At 40.5% G+C, this 16514-nt stretch overlaps 2 protein-coding genes across 8 annotated transcripts in view; one reads left to right on the top strand and one right to left on the bottom strand.

The window, feature by feature from the left end:
* NT5DC1 (5'-nucleotidase domain containing 1) overlaps positions 1-16514 on the bottom strand; it is a 94130-nt gene that overhangs the window by 73707 nt on the left and 3909 nt on the right. For all 7 annotated transcript variants that reach the window (XR_015795954.1, XM_088139759.1, XM_088139726.1 and 4 more), the window contains exons 3-6: positions 16032-16103; positions 13169-13275; positions 12095-12174; positions 10440-10521 (exon numbers count right to left, since the gene is read on the bottom strand). Coding sequence is in view for 6 of the 7 variants with exons in the window: in XM_088139759.1 (XP_087995885.1) it covers positions 10440-10521; positions 12095-12174; positions 13169-13275; positions 16032-16103 (341 nt within the window). In the remaining variant the exon portion in view is untranslated. The remainder of the gene's footprint in view (positions 1-10439; positions 10522-12094; positions 12175-13168; positions 13276-16031; positions 16104-16514) is intronic.
* On the top strand, positions 562-8040 carry COL10A1 (collagen type X alpha 1 chain). The gene is made up of 2 exons (XM_007429059.3): positions 562-759; positions 6212-8040. Exons 1-2 carry the CDS (start codon positions 591-593, stop codon positions 8038-8040), a joined length of 1998 nt encoding a protein of 665 aa, XP_007429121.2. The 5' UTR covers positions 562-590.

Below are 16514 nucleotides of genomic sequence, written 5' to 3'. Positions count from 1 at the left end.
CTCAGGATGCTCCTTGAAATAACAGCTTCTGCTCTGCACACCTGTAGAAGGACATACGAGCCAAAACTGCTCCACTGCACATTTGTAATTCTACAATATGCTGGTATGCTGCAATTCCATCTGGCTTCGCTTCCAAGCGCTTCTAAATGGGGCAGAGATGTTTTGTGTGCTCATTAATGGCACTTGAGAGTATTCTGATTACAGTGAGTGCAGAAGGCAGACCTACGTTCCTAATGGCGCTTGCTTTCTGACGCAGGGGGAGCCAGATCCTGCTCTGGGAAACTTCAGTGGGCTTCTTTGGGGATAGCACTGGTAGCTTTGTAATGTTGTTCTCTTTTTCTTTCTGAATATATTTGCATACCTTTGGGGCATGATGCAGTTAATGTTGAACGTGCAACAAAATGTGATTAGATTTCTGATGCTTACAACTCCTACATTTAAGAAATAATAATTATGTAAAGCCTGTACTCCACTGAGTGGTACTGAGGCAGAATGGGTATGTCTCTACTTCAACTTCGTAGGGATAGAAAGAATCCAAAGCTCAATTCTCCAAATATATACACAAATAGTATTTTTTTTTACTTCCTTCAATGAAGAGTGGATTTAGGAATATGAAGTTACACCTATCCTTTCTGTTGATGCTGCTTTCCACAAACATAGTCTGGGGTGATGAACGCATTTATCCTGAACGATATCAGAAACAATCGAGTACACCAATCAAAGGACCACCTTTTCTGCCTTTCAGTGTAAAAAGTCCTGGTAAGTGATATTTCCTTCTTAAATTATCAATACTTTTGTTAAGTATGTTGGTTATGAGTGCCAACCAAGGATACTTACTGCTTCATAAGTGTTGTTTTGGGGAACAAAAAACATTGGTTTTGTAAAAGATAAGATACTTATCTAAATTATCCCTGTAAAACTGAATACAGACGAGTAATTGCAGGGAAGTAACCCATGGGAGATTAAAATGTTTGAATGCTCTATCTATAAACATTTCCAGTCCACGCACAGAAAACTAGGATGTTAAGAAAACCTCTTTGATACACGGTCTTTCCATGAGAAAGAAGATTCCAATTATAAGAAGAAACTGTTTAAAGATACTTGCCACCAAATATTTTAAAGTGGTTCATCCCAGAGAGGTTAGATTGTGTGGTTTTCCCAAACTCACTCTTCAGCTTTATGCTCACCAATTCAATTGATGCAGTTATGAAAGACTGGAAAGCTACAGAGACCACATTCTGGCATTCCAGTTGTGACTTTAAGAACACCTTCTCCAGACTATACTTTTGTGGTCTAACTTTCAAAAGGCTCAGGAGAGAACATGAGAAATGCACACTGAAAACATTTTTTCACTTCCTTTCTTCCCAAAAACAATTAAAATATAGATGATGTACCAGCAGGAACAAATGCATGAAAACACTGTTAGTACTGCCCGTCACTAAAACTTAGTTCTGAGATTTGTCGCAATAACTTTGTAATCCATCCCACTCCAAAAGAATTCTGAGCAGCTAACAGCAAAATGGAAAATAATATTTTCTTAGCGTAACACTAAGACTTTAAGCAAAAGTTCAAGATATATATTTTCTCCTCTGTAAGAAAGGCTCATTGATACCCACAGAATATCTAATGTGGTATCACAAGATATGTTCTAGAAAAGCAGGTAGGCAACCTGTGACCCTCTAGATCAGTGTTTCTTGACCTTGGCAACTTTAAGATGTGTGGACTTCAACTCCCAGAATTCCCAACTGGCTGGGGAATTCTGGGAGTTGAAGTCCACACATCTTAAAGTTGCCAAGGTTGAGAAACACTGCTCTAGATAATGGTGAATTGCAAGTCCTATCATCTCTCATCAATGGCCAAGCTCACTAGATTTAATGGAAACCAGAGGTCAGCAATATCCGGCAACCTATCATGCAGGCTTCCCTATTGTCCTGTCCTGCAATACATGAATGGATTTAGCTTTCCATTCATTTAGGTAATACTATTTAAGAAGGAATTTACAAAAGAATCAAAGAGAATTTATTCTGAATGCAAAATTCAAGCCCTTTATTCATTTTTATGCAAATATAATGCCTTTAATGAGAGGCTATGGTGATGCTGAAATTCCACATTTCACTGTTAGTAACCAGAATTTCAAACATTAAATCTTTCATACTTTTTCTGGAAAAGTTCTGACTTCAGGTTTTAGTCTATATACTGACTGGTACTTTGATGTAGAAATGCATTTGTTAGATGGATTTTGAAATGATAACATATGCTTCAAATGTAGACCATCTAATGTCATTTGCTGAAATCTGTATTTTTCATTTTTTATATTCCATTTCTGTTTTTAAAATTGTGTTAGCAACCAGAGTAGGAAGCAGTATCAATCAAATAAATCAAACACATAGCTTCATCATCACAATCATCATCACGTTGTGCCTCTCTGGATACTGCTGCATGACAGCTTCTATCCTCCCTTGTCATTATCCCATGTTCACTGAGGGCACCAAGGATTGTAGTGTCTAGAGCAAGGTTTCTCAACTTCAGCAACTTTAAGATGTGTGAACTTCAACTCCCAGAATTCTGAGAAATATTGGTCTGGAGGATTTTAGGTAGTATGGCAGACCTACAAGGAACTTTTCTGAAATACCGAGGAGTGAAATTATAGAATATGAGCTACCTAAAAGGATTTTCAGTTAATTCTCAGATTTCTTTGTAGGATGCTATGAAGGTTAAAACTGCAGTAAGACTTGTACAATCACTCTTCTTTACAGTCCCTTGAGTGGCTCAAAAATTATCTTAGGTAACTGCTATGCGCAATTCATAGCAAAAGTGTTATTAACAGCAGGTTAAAATAGATACAGGAATATAAAAGAACTTGCTATCTTTTTTCTAAGTTTAACAGATTTTTTTTTTCAGATTCTTAAACTGCAATTCCATATTGACTTACAGCTGTTGGCATTTTAAGGGAATTAAAGCTTAAAAGGAAACGTTAAGGTTTAAACATATGCATTTCTAATGTTGTCAGGCAGGAGCCTACTTTGAAATCCACATGAGGATTGAGAAACTGATGCACGGTCCTTGGGCTGGAAACGATGCCTCGCTTGATCTAATAATTGCCATCATCCCCAAAATGCTGGCTGGGGAATTCTGGGAGTTGGTCCACATGTTAAAGTTGCCAAGTTTGAAAAACACTGCACTATACCATTGGGAATGAGGGCAAATATCCCCCACTGCAGCTCCTCTCATCACAGCACCAATCTCAAGGAAACCTCGACCTCTGAAATGGGGAAGAGTTTAACAGTAACTCCTCCCACAGAGTTGTGTTTCTTCTCTGCTAGCAAAGATTTGTTCTTGTCTGCTAGAGACAGCAAGACTTGATCTAGTGAGCTTAAGTTACAGGAGCATAGATTTCAGTTTAATATTACATGGGATGTTTCTAATTAACACAGATATTCAGTTCCTTTCTAAAGAGGTACTGACTTTCAATGCCTAAGCAACAGACATTATATAATCCAAGCTAAGTGAACAGGGCTGATACTCAGGAATTGGTTGCTGTTGCATCCTGAAACAACATACCCAGAATAACACCCCCTCCACCTTTTATACAAATAGGGTTTCCATGGAGCTTCAACTATATACTTCAGTCATTCAGGATCATTGTTTCTAATACAGTACAAGGACTGGCTTTTGCTTCTAAAATAATTTGTTCCAGAATAAAATACAGCTAACTTGGTAATGAATAAGTTTGCCAAAGACTGCAGATACTTTGAACTAGTAAACCAAGTAAAATAGATGTTAAGATTAGCTTTCAAGTTCTAGATACTAGGTTTCTTTGTAATTTTTAACATGTTCAATGTACCACTGACACTCAGCCATATTATAATGTTCATCGGTCCATGGGATTTCTTGTGCAGTTCCTGGAAATTATCCTGGAGATACTTTTCACAAGGCATATTGTAATGCAAGTTAAATAAGAATAAGTAGGTTTACTAAATGCACAAAAAGGTAAACTTATCTCCCGAAAAACCTTTAAGACTAGCAAGAATTGAACAGCTCTTCCTGATGCCCAACTGACAAAGACGTGAAAAATGTGAATGTGGTTTTGCTATTTTTGTAGTAAGTTCAAAATAGATTTATCGAGAGAATGCATCTTAGTAATTGTAAGGCAATGCTCTTCCCAGCATAAACCCTGAAGTGATTACATAAAACCCATAAGACTTTTACAAGATAAATCATTTTACTTATTTGGTTTGCTATTGCTGCTCTATTAGGTTTGCCAAACATGATTCTAGTACTCTGGTGTGGTCTCTGGCAAAGCATCTGCCCAAAGCTTTCCATGGTATCCAAATGGGTGCTTTCAATAACTATTAAAAGTTCTTTCTAATTTAACCTGAGTTGCTTCTCTTAACATTTGGAGTTGTAAGGAAACATAGCTTCAGTGACACCTACCCAACCTGAAACTTTCCATGTCTGTTAAAAGGACAACTCCCAGAATTCTAGTGACTATGAATTTTGGGAATAGTAGCCCAATATTTTGGAAGGTATCTGGATGGGAAAATCTGGTTTAAATTATGAAAAATGTAATACAATCTTAAAATCAAGCCTCTAACAGTTCTAAATATGTTTTTTTAAGTGTCATTTTTGCATTTATGTCCAAGGTCCTCACAGATTCTGTATATTCTGCAAAAAGATACACATTCCTTGATTTTCTTTGGCTTGCACATGGTTGCATGGCTCCCTCTACTGGTTTAAAAAAAAAACCAAGAAACTACATTAATATTAGAAGCTTAAGCATAAACATATTGTAGCTCCAGTTCCAAAACCACGTAGGAATAGTCCATTCTGGACTTTTTTTTCAGTAATAGAATAAATTACTTGTTAGGGGCTATCTCAAAACACAAGGATCATGTTTAACTCACTGAATATCACTTTCAGGAAAGGTGATATATGACTTTGGGTCACTTATTCCCTCAAGAGTTCTTATCTACCTCAAGAGTTCTTGTGGGGAAAATAGGAGGAGAAAGCATGATGTACACAACCTGATGGCATATGAATCTAGTAAATAAAAATAATAATAAATACACTTTTCCACTGAACTGTGCTTTGCAAGTAAACTTGAACAGGATTGTTCTCATAGGACTGGCTCTGCCCTTCAGCAGGGTGTCTACTGCTGGAGAAGAAAGGATGGTGGATTGGGTCCCAGAAATTCTTGGACAACCAACACGTTTGCTAGTCTGTCCCTGTCCTTATTCTGGCTGTACCACATCTCCTTCCTTCCTGGTGGAAATATCATGGCGAGTTGGCTTTGGGAACAGAGATCATCTTTTCATATCAGGCAACAGGTTCTCCTGAGACACTGCTACACTTCGTTATTCTACCTAGCATTATTACGGTTTAACTTCTCCAATTAAGGCAATCACAGTCATTCACACAATCAAGGGGCTTGTGGGACCCACCTTCTTTCTGTATATCGGAAGATGTACACGGGTTTGGAAGAAACAGAGATTCAGGTTCCTACACTTCCCCTACTTGAATGAATCTGACTCCAAATGTCTCTAGTGCAAAGAGAAATGTCCTCATCAAGCATCTAAGGAACAGAACATGTATGTCCGACAATTCTGTAAATGGTCCCATGCCAACAGATTTGTGTTGTTTTATGCAATCTGTTACAAAGATGAAATTTACTGTTGTGATTTTGTTTCTTATGAGAAAATACTGCAGGCTTCAAAATACGAACAGTCCATTAAAATCATGAACAGGGAGCAACCCTCAGGCTTGTCTTATCTAAACATTTTGAAATTTCATGCATGCGGAAGCCAATGAGATGCTTTCAGTTTATTTTCAAGGAACCTTCGTTAAACCTTCACTATTTTGCTTTTTTGCTATTAATGCATCTGTGCTTTTGTTTTCCAAGGTCAAAAAATTATTCAGCAGATGTAAACAAGCTACTTGAGAGAGGAAAGAAAAGTTTCGTTTCGTTTCCTTCCTTCCTTCCTTCCTTCCTTCCTTCCTTCCTTCCTTCCTTCCTTCCTTCCTTCCGTAAAAAAACTATCATGTTGTTATAAGAAATGACTGTAACTGAACTATATGTTAAGTGGCATAGCTGTTTTTTTTTTTTTTTAAATAGAGGTTGTTAGGAATGTGTACAATGTTTGAAGTTATGTCTACTTGCCCTTCTGAAGCATTTAATTTCTACAGGATACTAACTATCTTAATGTTGTTTTAGTTTCACAGGCAAGGGGGGAACCAGGCCCTCAAGGCCCACCAGGCCCTTCTGGCCCCAGGGGGTTCCCAGGCCCTTCAGGAGCACCAGGAAAACCGGGCTATGGAACCCAAGGGCCTCCAGGGCCACCAGGACCCCCAGGACTTTCAGCTGTTGGAAAGCCAGGCATGCCAGGAAGACCAGGAGACAGAGGATTATCTGGTGAAAAAGGAAACATGGGCCCTGCTGGTCTTCCAGGGCCAAGAGGCCCCCCGGGGGTCCCTGGTCCTGTGGGAATTTCTATGGCTGGGAAGCAAGGGCTGCCAGGACCCCAAGGATCAAGAGGCGTCCCTGGAGAAAAAGGAGATCCAGGCATTCCTGGTCTTAAAGGGCCGAAGGGAGAAAATGGATTTGGGGTTCCAGGTCGCCCAGGGGAGAAAGGTCTGCCAGGGCCACAGGGGCTTCCAGGACGTGCAGGGATAGGAAGGCCTGGGGAAAGGGGGCTTCCAGGGCAGCCAGGTATTAAAGGGGACCAGGGTTTACCAGGCTTACAAGGACCAGTTGGCCTTCCAGGTCCCCAAGGCCCTCCTGGGAAACCCGGAGTACCCGGAAAAGGGCTCCCTGGCCCACACGGATCACCTGGCCTCCCAGGAACCCCTGGGGCAAAAGGACTTCCTGGCCCTCCAGGCTCAACTGGGCCCTCTGGTCTCCCCGGATTTGGAAAACCTGGATTGCCAGGGATGAAGGGAAGTAGGGGGCCTGAAGGACTCCCTGGTAGCCTAGGAGCCAAGGGAGAACAAGGCCCAGCTGGTACCCCTGGAGAACCTGGGTCAATAGGGCCACCTGGAGAAACAGGTCCTCGAGGGCTGAGAGGTGCCGCTGGTGTAAATGGCAAACCTGGGCTCAGAGGGGAAAGAGGCCCTGCAGGTCCATCAGGCTTCCCGGGTACTAAAGGAGAAAGAGGCTTGCCAGGATTGGAGGGCAGATCAGGGAAGCCAGGGGAGCCAGGACTTCCTGGCTCCAAAGGCTATCCAGGTATGGCAGGGTCTAAAGGAGATCCAGGCCCTGCTGGGCCACCTGGTTTACCTGGACCAATGGGGTCATCAGGACCTAAAGGTGCAGCAGGAGTCAGTGGTGGGCAAGGCCCTAGAGGATCACCTGGCATACCTGGTACAAGAGGACCAGTTGGTCCTCCAGGTATTCCAGGACTCCCTGGCAGCAAAGGGAGCGCAGGTGCACCAGGACTACCAGGTCCAGCTGGAATTTCATCCAAAGGTCCAGATGGCCCTATGGGACCACCTGGGCCACCCGGTTCCAAAGGCCACACTGGGGAGCCTGGATTGCCAGGCCCTCCAGGCCCCCCTGGTCCTCCTGGACAAGCAATCCTCCCACAGGGACAAGCCCTTGCAGGAGTGCCAGTTATGAAATCTGGGGCAATTCAAGGTCTCAGTGGCAGACCGGTGTCAGCTTTCACTGTCATTCTTTCCAAAGCTTACCCTGCATCTGCTGCTCCTATCAGATTTGATATCATTTTGTACAACAAGCAACAGCACTATGACTCCAGATCAGGCATCTTCACCTGCAGGATACCAGGGCTTTACTATTTCGCCTACCATGTTCATGTCAAAGGCACACATGTTTGGGTTGGTCTGTACAAAAATGGCTCACCCATCATGTACACATTTGATGAGTACAAGAAGGGATACCTTGATCAGGCTTCTGGCAGTGCTGTTATTGACCTCATGGAAAATGACCAAGTCTGGTTACAGCTGCCCAACAATGACACAAACGGCCTTTACTCATCAGAGTACGTCCATTCTTCTTTCTCAGGTTTCTTATTTGCACAAATGTAATATGCAGCAAAACAGAAAAATGCATCCAGGTATATGTGTATGTACTTCAACATATACAACAGAATTAGCCAAATTAAACCTGAATGCAACATTACATTTCTAAAGTACATAATGCATATGATTAAAAAAATTAAAAGGGAAAAAGAATTGTTCACAAGGTACAATCATACTGTACTGCAACACTGAGAAATGCATTTTATTTGCCCATGTAGGAAAAGCTAATTAAAACTGCCAAGATTATTTCTGAAAAAGGGCACGGCTGACTAAACCTCCTTTCATAGATGTGGAGAGCATAATGCCACCAATACAAATAAACAAATAAATGTGCAATACATAGCTTTATGAAAAACTGAACCAGAAAAGGCAAGAAATGCAGTATGTAATGTCAATCCTACCATTCTAAACATTTTCAATGAATTATTTGCATCAGAAAATGAATCCAGTTGGTTCAGTGGTACCCCAGATGAGCATCTAAGGTGGAAAGAAATGTCTGTCCAAATGTGTAAGTGCACAGACATTAGCTGCAAGCATGAAAGGCTGCTTCCATACGTAAGTCACTCTTGTTACCTAGTCATGGGTGATCATATGCACTGTAGATCTATTTAATACTGAATTGACAGCGTTATAATCCTCAGAAAATATTTCAAATTATTACCCTTTACAGAATGACATCTGTTTACATACAACATTCAGAGAATGATACCTTACAACTACATAAACTAAGAAAACCTTATTTTTCTTTTACTTTATGGTGCTTGTATAATGATTCATTACTAATTGTACCACTGGGCAACCAGTCCACATTTTGTTAATATTTCATCCCATACCAACTTCCTGATTCCAAACCGGTTTGTATAAAATCAAAATAAATGGCCTATACTGTATTCTTTCGAAAACAGCATTTTACAGTTTGTTCTAAAACCGTCTGTCCATTTTGGTTAAAAAAAACTTATAAATAAAAAGTGAAACATTTCTTTCAATTTCTCTGAACATTATTTAGTGAATGTTGCTATCAAAAGATAGCGTTATTATCCTAAGTGCTTACTTTGACAAAGTAAGCCTTCTAGGTTTAATTCTGCCAATGGTTTTTACTGCACTGTGGTGTTCTACTGTACATTACCCTGGGAATTCCTGGAGGAAAGGTTTAACATCTTTATAATACAAAGACCCTATCTATGTTTAGCCCTGTCCCTTGTTGCAATCCACAATACAATTCTATCATACTTGCTGTGGGGACTCAGCATTCCTTTGGTAAAACTTACATACCCATGCACCCCACCAAGTCTTAACGTCTACTTCACATATGTTGGGTATCCCCATTCCATATCAATGATGGCACTGAAACCACAGGATCCAAGACAACCCCCTTAAATCTTTTGAAAGGAACAGCTCTCAAACTACCCCTTTGTGCTACCCTAGGACACTATCTGCATTGCTGTGTGTCTCAGGATAGGCCTTAGACACAAATTAGGCATTCAGATACACATACAGGACCATTCAATCCTGTGCCAGATTCCCATATGTAAAGTAAGGGCAGGAGATAATCTACAAAGGAGTGAAAAAAAGTGGGAAAATGCGTAACAGTTTCATGCTGGCTAGTTTTTCACATGGCTCATTCTCTAATGCCTGCATTTCTTTCTCTCAGCCTACCACTTAAACCAAGTTTTCCAGTGTTAGCCTTGTGAGGTAGCCCAGACAAGAAGCACAACCAGGAGTACTAGCTCTATCTTTATTGCAAGGTTACATTAACAAAATCTTGCAAGTCTGAAAGTACCCCTCCCTTCATTCACTTTTACTCCCCCAAAAACTAGGGGAGTCCCTTCTGAGATGCTTTTGCCACCTCTCCTCCTTCGGACTCAAATTTCTCTTATCAGACCGTTGTCTAGGCTGTGGCTCTCCTTCCTGTCTCCCAAGGTTATTCCCACATACCATTACATCCAGTTATTTGCAGGTACGGGGAGGGTTGAGTAGTGTCATGCCCTAGGCACCCACAGAATCAAGAACTCCTGTATTTGGGTCTGACTTCCTATCTAAGGGCCCCTCCCACAGGGTAAGCCAAAAGCTCGGCTCCTTTACTGGCTGCAAAAGTTTCCAATAAAAAGTGTTGTTTACTGTAAGGTAAAACATTTTACTTATTGCAGCGGGGAAGAGGTTACAGAACTGCAGTTTGTACCTACACACTAGTTAGTCAAAAGGCTTTCTGAAGAATTAATCTGGGATTTGTGATAGTCCCACATACAGAAATCTATGCTATGATTCCAACTCAGTCCACATCAATATATTTGAATTGTGAAAATGCACGGCCAAGACCATCATGAAGGGCCAGTTGTGTTCTGACAGATACACAAAAAGCAGCTTCAACAAAGAAATAGCCCTTGAAAGACAAGGAAATCACTCACCTTTAAAAGCAGAAGTTTTATAATTATACTGTATGGCAGCAACCATATCCTTCCAGAAGTCATATTTTCTCCTAGGGCTGCGCTACAAGCATAAAAAGAATCCCCATTGGCTTTTTCAGTGTAAGCAGCTTTTCTAGCAAGCAATGAGAAAATAAGCTAGCGATCACAAGTGCGGCCTGAAATACAATGCAGCCATAGAGTGTTCTCCCATTCAGGATTCCAGCCAACCTTTTTTCCCTTTTCCAAGACACTCTACTCCATCACCCTGCTTCTGTTCTTCATCCCCCCCACCCCACAGTTGATTGAGCATGCTCAGTTATCAATGCAATGTTTGGGAATGCCTTCCTCTGATGCCCCTCAAGTTGCTCCCCTTAGTTTTGTCAGCATAACAACACATTTAAAGACTGACTTTGCTATTAATATGTAGGACTGGATTTACCCATGTGATGTAACAAAGTGACTGAATAAATTATGCCCTTTCATTATTGCATTATTGACTTGATTTTTTTTATATTTCTCTTCCTCTTGAACTACTGATTCCCCGTACGAAACAGACATTTTAGTATTAAAAAACAAAAGCAAAAAATGATTCATCACAGGAAGAGGATATCTTGTGCAAAACAGATTCATCACAGGCATCACGGCAGTACATAAATGATAGCGCCTGATCATTACAACAAATCTTATCTGTTTACAGATGAGTGTTTTGGGAAACTTTCTTCTTAATGATGCCTAACATGAGCATAAAAGCCTTGCTTTTCATATGGGTCTCTGGATGAAGCAACATTTGTACACCAACTCATAAGAAATGTGGAAGTCATTCTAAACAAAGGGATACATTTAATAAGTTTAGAGACCTCAGTCAAAAAATAAAAAAATCATTTCATGCTTGCCTGTTTGCCATGTCCCCCATAGGACACGCCTCCCCTTTTCAGACTTACATTTTTATCCATCTTTTCAGGTTTTTATACCAAAAAAAAAAAAAAAGGAATATCTTTGAAGCAAGAATGGCAAGTTACAGGTAGTCCCTGAGTTAAGAACGCCCAGTTTACAGATGACCCATAGTTAAGAACAGAGCCTATTGGAGCAAAATTTGAGTTAAATACACAATGGTTTGAGTTAATTACATACTACTACTAATACAGTATTATACAATAATACTGTTCTGGCTTACATACAAATTCGACTTTAGGATAGATCTTGGAATGGAAGTCGTTCTTAAACTGGGGACAACCTGCACTAGACCACATACAGTAATAAACACACTGAAAAAGAGTTTGCCTGCTCAGTCCATAAATCTTCAGAACAAGAGATTTATCAGGGCTGATCACAGAAATGATGTCTGAGTTTCAGGGACAAGCCAATAAGCAGAATCAGTGTTCCATCTAGAGGTAGGGCTTTCTGAAATGGAAACAGAGACAGGCATGGACAATATTTACCTCCCTAAGAAAAGAAATTAATTTCTTCAGAGTTCTGTAGATGTGTGTTTCAGTTCTAGCTAATTCCTATAGTCGCTGCCATATAACAAGGGTAAAGAATTTGATCCCCGAAATAATGTTCAAGCTTCATGTAATATGTGAGAAGAAAGAGGAATAGCACAAGGAACATTAACTGAAATGTATTTCCCTTGGGCTCCAGACCTGATTATTACTTACTTTGTCTAAGTCATCCACAATCCGTGCACAAAGAAGGGCCCCGGGCAGATCAAAGTAATTGTCATAGGCATAATATTTAGCTGTAAAGACAAGAAATGTAATGCCATATTAGATACTTAGTGGACAAACCAACATTTTATGAGGAAAGTTATTATTTACTATAATAATACTGGTGTCTGCAACCCTTGCATCTTGAACAGGATATTGCTCAAATAACATCAAGATGTTGGAGAATCATACAATTAGTGCTGCCCTCCAGACCATAACCCAAATATCACCAAAGGAAATCCAAAATTATGTAGGAATTCAGGGATATATCAATTTCCAGGAGCTAGGTGAGAGTGAAGCCTGGAAGTGCTGTTTGTCAGTGATGGGGCCGGCCTTCTAGAATGAACTCCCATTGAAGATTTGTCTGTCCTCAACACTGTCTGCCTTCCAGAGAAAGCTGAAAATGGAGCTTTTCTGAAGGGTAGTCTCCTCTTTTTAGAAAAAAAAACCTTACAACTTTATCCATCTCAGACTCTCCCACATATCAGAGCATCTCAGATTGTATACAAAGCAAACTTCAGCCTGACTTCTTTATCACCTTTGGGAATAAGCTCCCAATCTCCAACTTACAGTATATACTTCCTTCTAATTTTAGCCTTATAGGTAGTCTTTGGATATAAGCCTTTTACAGTGGATTTTAAATAGTCCACTAAGTCTTTGGAAAAGAAATGAAAACTTCCCAGTTTTAATACTGTGACACATTAATTATAGGAAAACCTGACATAAAATGTAAGATCCATAATTGGAATTGTAGCAATTTTTCTTTCTTTAGTTAAAAAACAGCTATAGTGGATTGCTCTAGCTGGATTAGGGCGACAGCATTGGAATCTCTCCTCTCCTCCTCCTCCTCTCCTTTCCTCTCCTCTCCTCCCATAGCTATTTCTTTATCATACCCCCACTCCCCAACCCACAGTTTGTCCTGCCTAAAGCCTCTGAATGTACAAAAGTCACAGATACAGGCCAGGTGAGTGGATACAATATGGAAGCATCAACCTGTTATATGGGCTGTGTCCATGCACGCAATACCTGAACGAGAAACCATTCCACTCATTGTCTTAAAGTGTTTCCACTCCCTCCTTCCATACTTCTCCAAGATCTCTCCAGAGGTCATATGTTTTGTACCATGACTTGCCCTGTTTGGGGGAAGAATCAGATATGAATGTTATTATATTTTATATTCTTTTATTTCTCTTTTCCAACATTATAATAGAATTCTCTAAATGCTAAAAATAAAAAAAGGATTAATTACACATTAAAATTAATCACCTATAAAGTAAGGTGAACCAATTTATAAAATCTGCATATAGCAACCGTTCTTTCCTTCTCAAGCAAAAGCTATTCTCACTCATAGAAACACAGGTCTAGATATACCCTTTCTCCTTCCAGTAGTAGTAGCAGAGAAGAAGGGAAAAAAATAGGACGGGGGTGGATAAGAGATCATTGAACTGGGAAAGGAAGGGAAGAGTATCAGGGATTGGAGATGAGCTGATGGGAAGAGGAAACTGAATAAGGAAGGAAAGAAAAGTAAGGGGCTTTATTTAGGAATTTTGAAAGGCGTAACTATTTTAGGCAAAGTAAACTTCCCAAGAAATGGCTGATCTTCACAGACATCCATAACCTTCAGCAGTGATGTCTGCCATCATCTGCATCTCATATCACTCTTTGCTTTCAATGGTAACTTCTGTTATTTTGATAATTGTTTTGTGGTGGGTGGGGAAAATTTATCTTTCTATCTATAGAACAGAAAATGCCATTAAGAATTCAGATTCAAGGGTGAAAGTATAAATATCGAAGGAATAATGCCTAACAGTTCATATATGGCTTCAGTGAATAAAAACAAAGACAAAGCTGTTCATACTGCATTTGCATGACATAACATAACATAAATGTCATTGTCCTAGCCCTTAATTGTTCCAAAATATTTAGCATAATTGCAGACAGGGAAATAAAGCTATCAAACATGAAGATTTCTCTACTAGCAAATGTTACCACAGTTCAAGTGCAGGCTTCTAGGGGTATATGGGCGAAAAGTAAACTCCATCAAAATGTACCATTTATAAGAAAACACCAAATAAAAATGTGTGCATATGCCCACATGCTACACACAGAAGTGTCATTAATTTATTTATTAATCAGACGTACAGAGCTGTCCAACTCAATTGACTCTGGGCTGCTTACAATGAAAATAATAATAATAATAATAATAATAATAATAATAATAATAATAATCCCCAATAAGATGGCATGACCTGATAGAACTAACAGAAACCAAAAAATAACAAGGCCTGATAATAAAAAACAACCAAAGAAAACCACTTCCATCCTAGAGCCTGGGGAAAGAGCCAAGGAGGGCAGGGTTAGGGCAACACGAACCTCAGGGGCGAGGGAGACTATCCCAAAGGGCAGGCACTATTTATTTATTTAATTTATATATCTGCCCATCTCATATCTGTGCCTATGGGTGGCTTACAAAGTTACAAACACTTATAACTTACAAACCCTTAAAACTGACAAACACAAAATAATACAACAAAATAACCCCCCCCAAAATGACAACAAAAACCATTAAAAAAATTAAAAACAATAAAAAACATGAAAAAAATCTATAATCTTCAGGAGAGGACACTCAATTTCCCTAGTAATAAAGCCACTTTGCAGGTTCCATACCCATATTACTGGATCCCCAGGCCAGATGGCAAAGCCATGTTTCCAGGCCAGCAAGGTTGGGGCTACTTTGACCTTAGGGGAAACGAGGTTCCAAAGGGTGGGTGCGATGGCAGAAAAGGCCCTCCTCCTGGGCCCTGTCAGGTGACATTACTTTGTGGACGGGACCTGCAACATGCCCTTTCTGCTGGACCTGATGGGATGGGTAGATGTGATTGGGGAGAGGAGGTCCCTCAAATAACCCAGCCCCATGCTATGTAGGGCTTTATAGGTCATTACCAGCACCTTGAATTGAATCTGGAAGCAAACTGTTAACCAATGCAGCTCACAGAGCAAAGGTGCAATGTGTGCTGCTTTGGTGTACACATAACTGCCCGTGGTGCTGCATCTTGTACCAGCTGAAGCTTCTGGAAGCTTTTCAAGCGCAGCCCCAAGTACGGCATGTTACAGTAATCCATGCAAGATTACTCAGGGCATGAATGACACTGAGTGTAGGGCCTCCTGGGCCAGGACTGGGCATAACTGGTGCACAATCCAAAGCTGTGCAAAGGCCCTCCTAGCCACAACTGCCACCTGCTAATCGAGCAGGAGTCATGAATCCAGAAGGACTGGGCTCTGGGTCTGTCTGGGGCAGTGCCACCCCATCCAGAACTAAAGAAGGTAAATTTCCAGATCCTGGTGGTCCCAAAATGAAAAGCCACTCAGCCTTGCCAGGATTGAGCTGAAGCTCCTTACCTGGGACTCCTCCTGCTTCCTGCTTAATGGCCCGTGCATCTTGGGGTTATGACAACAATTGGGACTGCCAGGATTGTTGTCGCTAAGCAACGTGGTCACAACCCATGCTTTACGACCACATTGCTTAGTAATGGCAATCCCAGTCCCAATTGCCATCATAACCTGAGGACTACATGTATTAGAAGTAAATCCTTATTATGATCAGTTAATTGGGAGATCTGTTTGACTATACACATAGCCAGTGCTCAAGGCAGTCTTCCCCAACTGGTGCCCTCCAGATTTTGCCCTCCAAAATTACAAATACTAGAATCCAAACATGACTGATATGAGGTGGAAATTCCAGGCCTGTGGCTTCAACACATCTGGAAAACATCAAACTGGAAATGATGACTTAATGGAAGGAGGGGAATGATATGATTGTACTTTGAAAACAAACATTGTGAGAGTTAATAAATTATAATAACATACATTTTTATATGGAATGTGTTACCTCAAAATGGTTCCATCCTCTGCAAGTTTAAGAAAGTTCCCCTCTTCCAGGTCCAGCACCAACCCCTTACAGCTGTATGAGTTCAGGTTCGTCAGTGGAAGAGGAAAAAGATGTGCATTATGAGTGAGCTTCAAAATATACAGAGATGCTGTAAACTATGCTACAGACTGTGGTCTTAAATGCCACGGGGGAAGTAGAGATAATCAGGGCTCTTAGTATTAGACGAAAGCCTGGGAGTTCAGCGCAACCTGCACAATGTGGGAAAATGATATTAATCCATAGTCTAGCTTCCTAATCAACACCATCAAGAAACTGGATATGTTGGAAGATTTATGGACAGGCCAAAGGAAACCTATGGCCTTTGGTCTAATTACAAAATCTCTTTGCAAGCCATCAATTTAGACCTCTGCCAAAACTGATGCATCCCTTTCATGGCAGTCTGCTGTGTGCCACTATCACCCCCCCCCTTCCTTTTGTACAACT

This window comes from Python bivittatus, unplaced genomic scaffold, assembly GCF_059951505.1.
Source record: "Python bivittatus isolate LINGU-HERP-01145 unplaced genomic scaffold, Pbiv_v1 ctg000020_np1212, whole genome shotgun sequence".
Classification (NCBI taxonomy): Eukaryota; Metazoa; Chordata; class Lepidosauria; order Squamata; family Pythonidae; genus Python; species Python bivittatus.
The sequence above is the reverse complement of the archived record's forward strand: the minus strand, read 5'-3'. Positions and strand labels throughout refer to the sequence as shown.

Excerpts from the sequence above, each read along its gene's own strand:
- COL10A1 (XM_007429059.3), top strand. The coding sequence starts at position 591 with ATGAAGAGTGGATTTAGGAATATGAAGTTACACCTATCCTTTCTGTTG. Across the intron at positions 760-6,211 it reads TTTCAGTGTAAAAAGTCCTG|TTTCACAGGCAAGGGGGGAA; the intron begins GTAAGTGATATT and ends ATGTTGTTTTAG.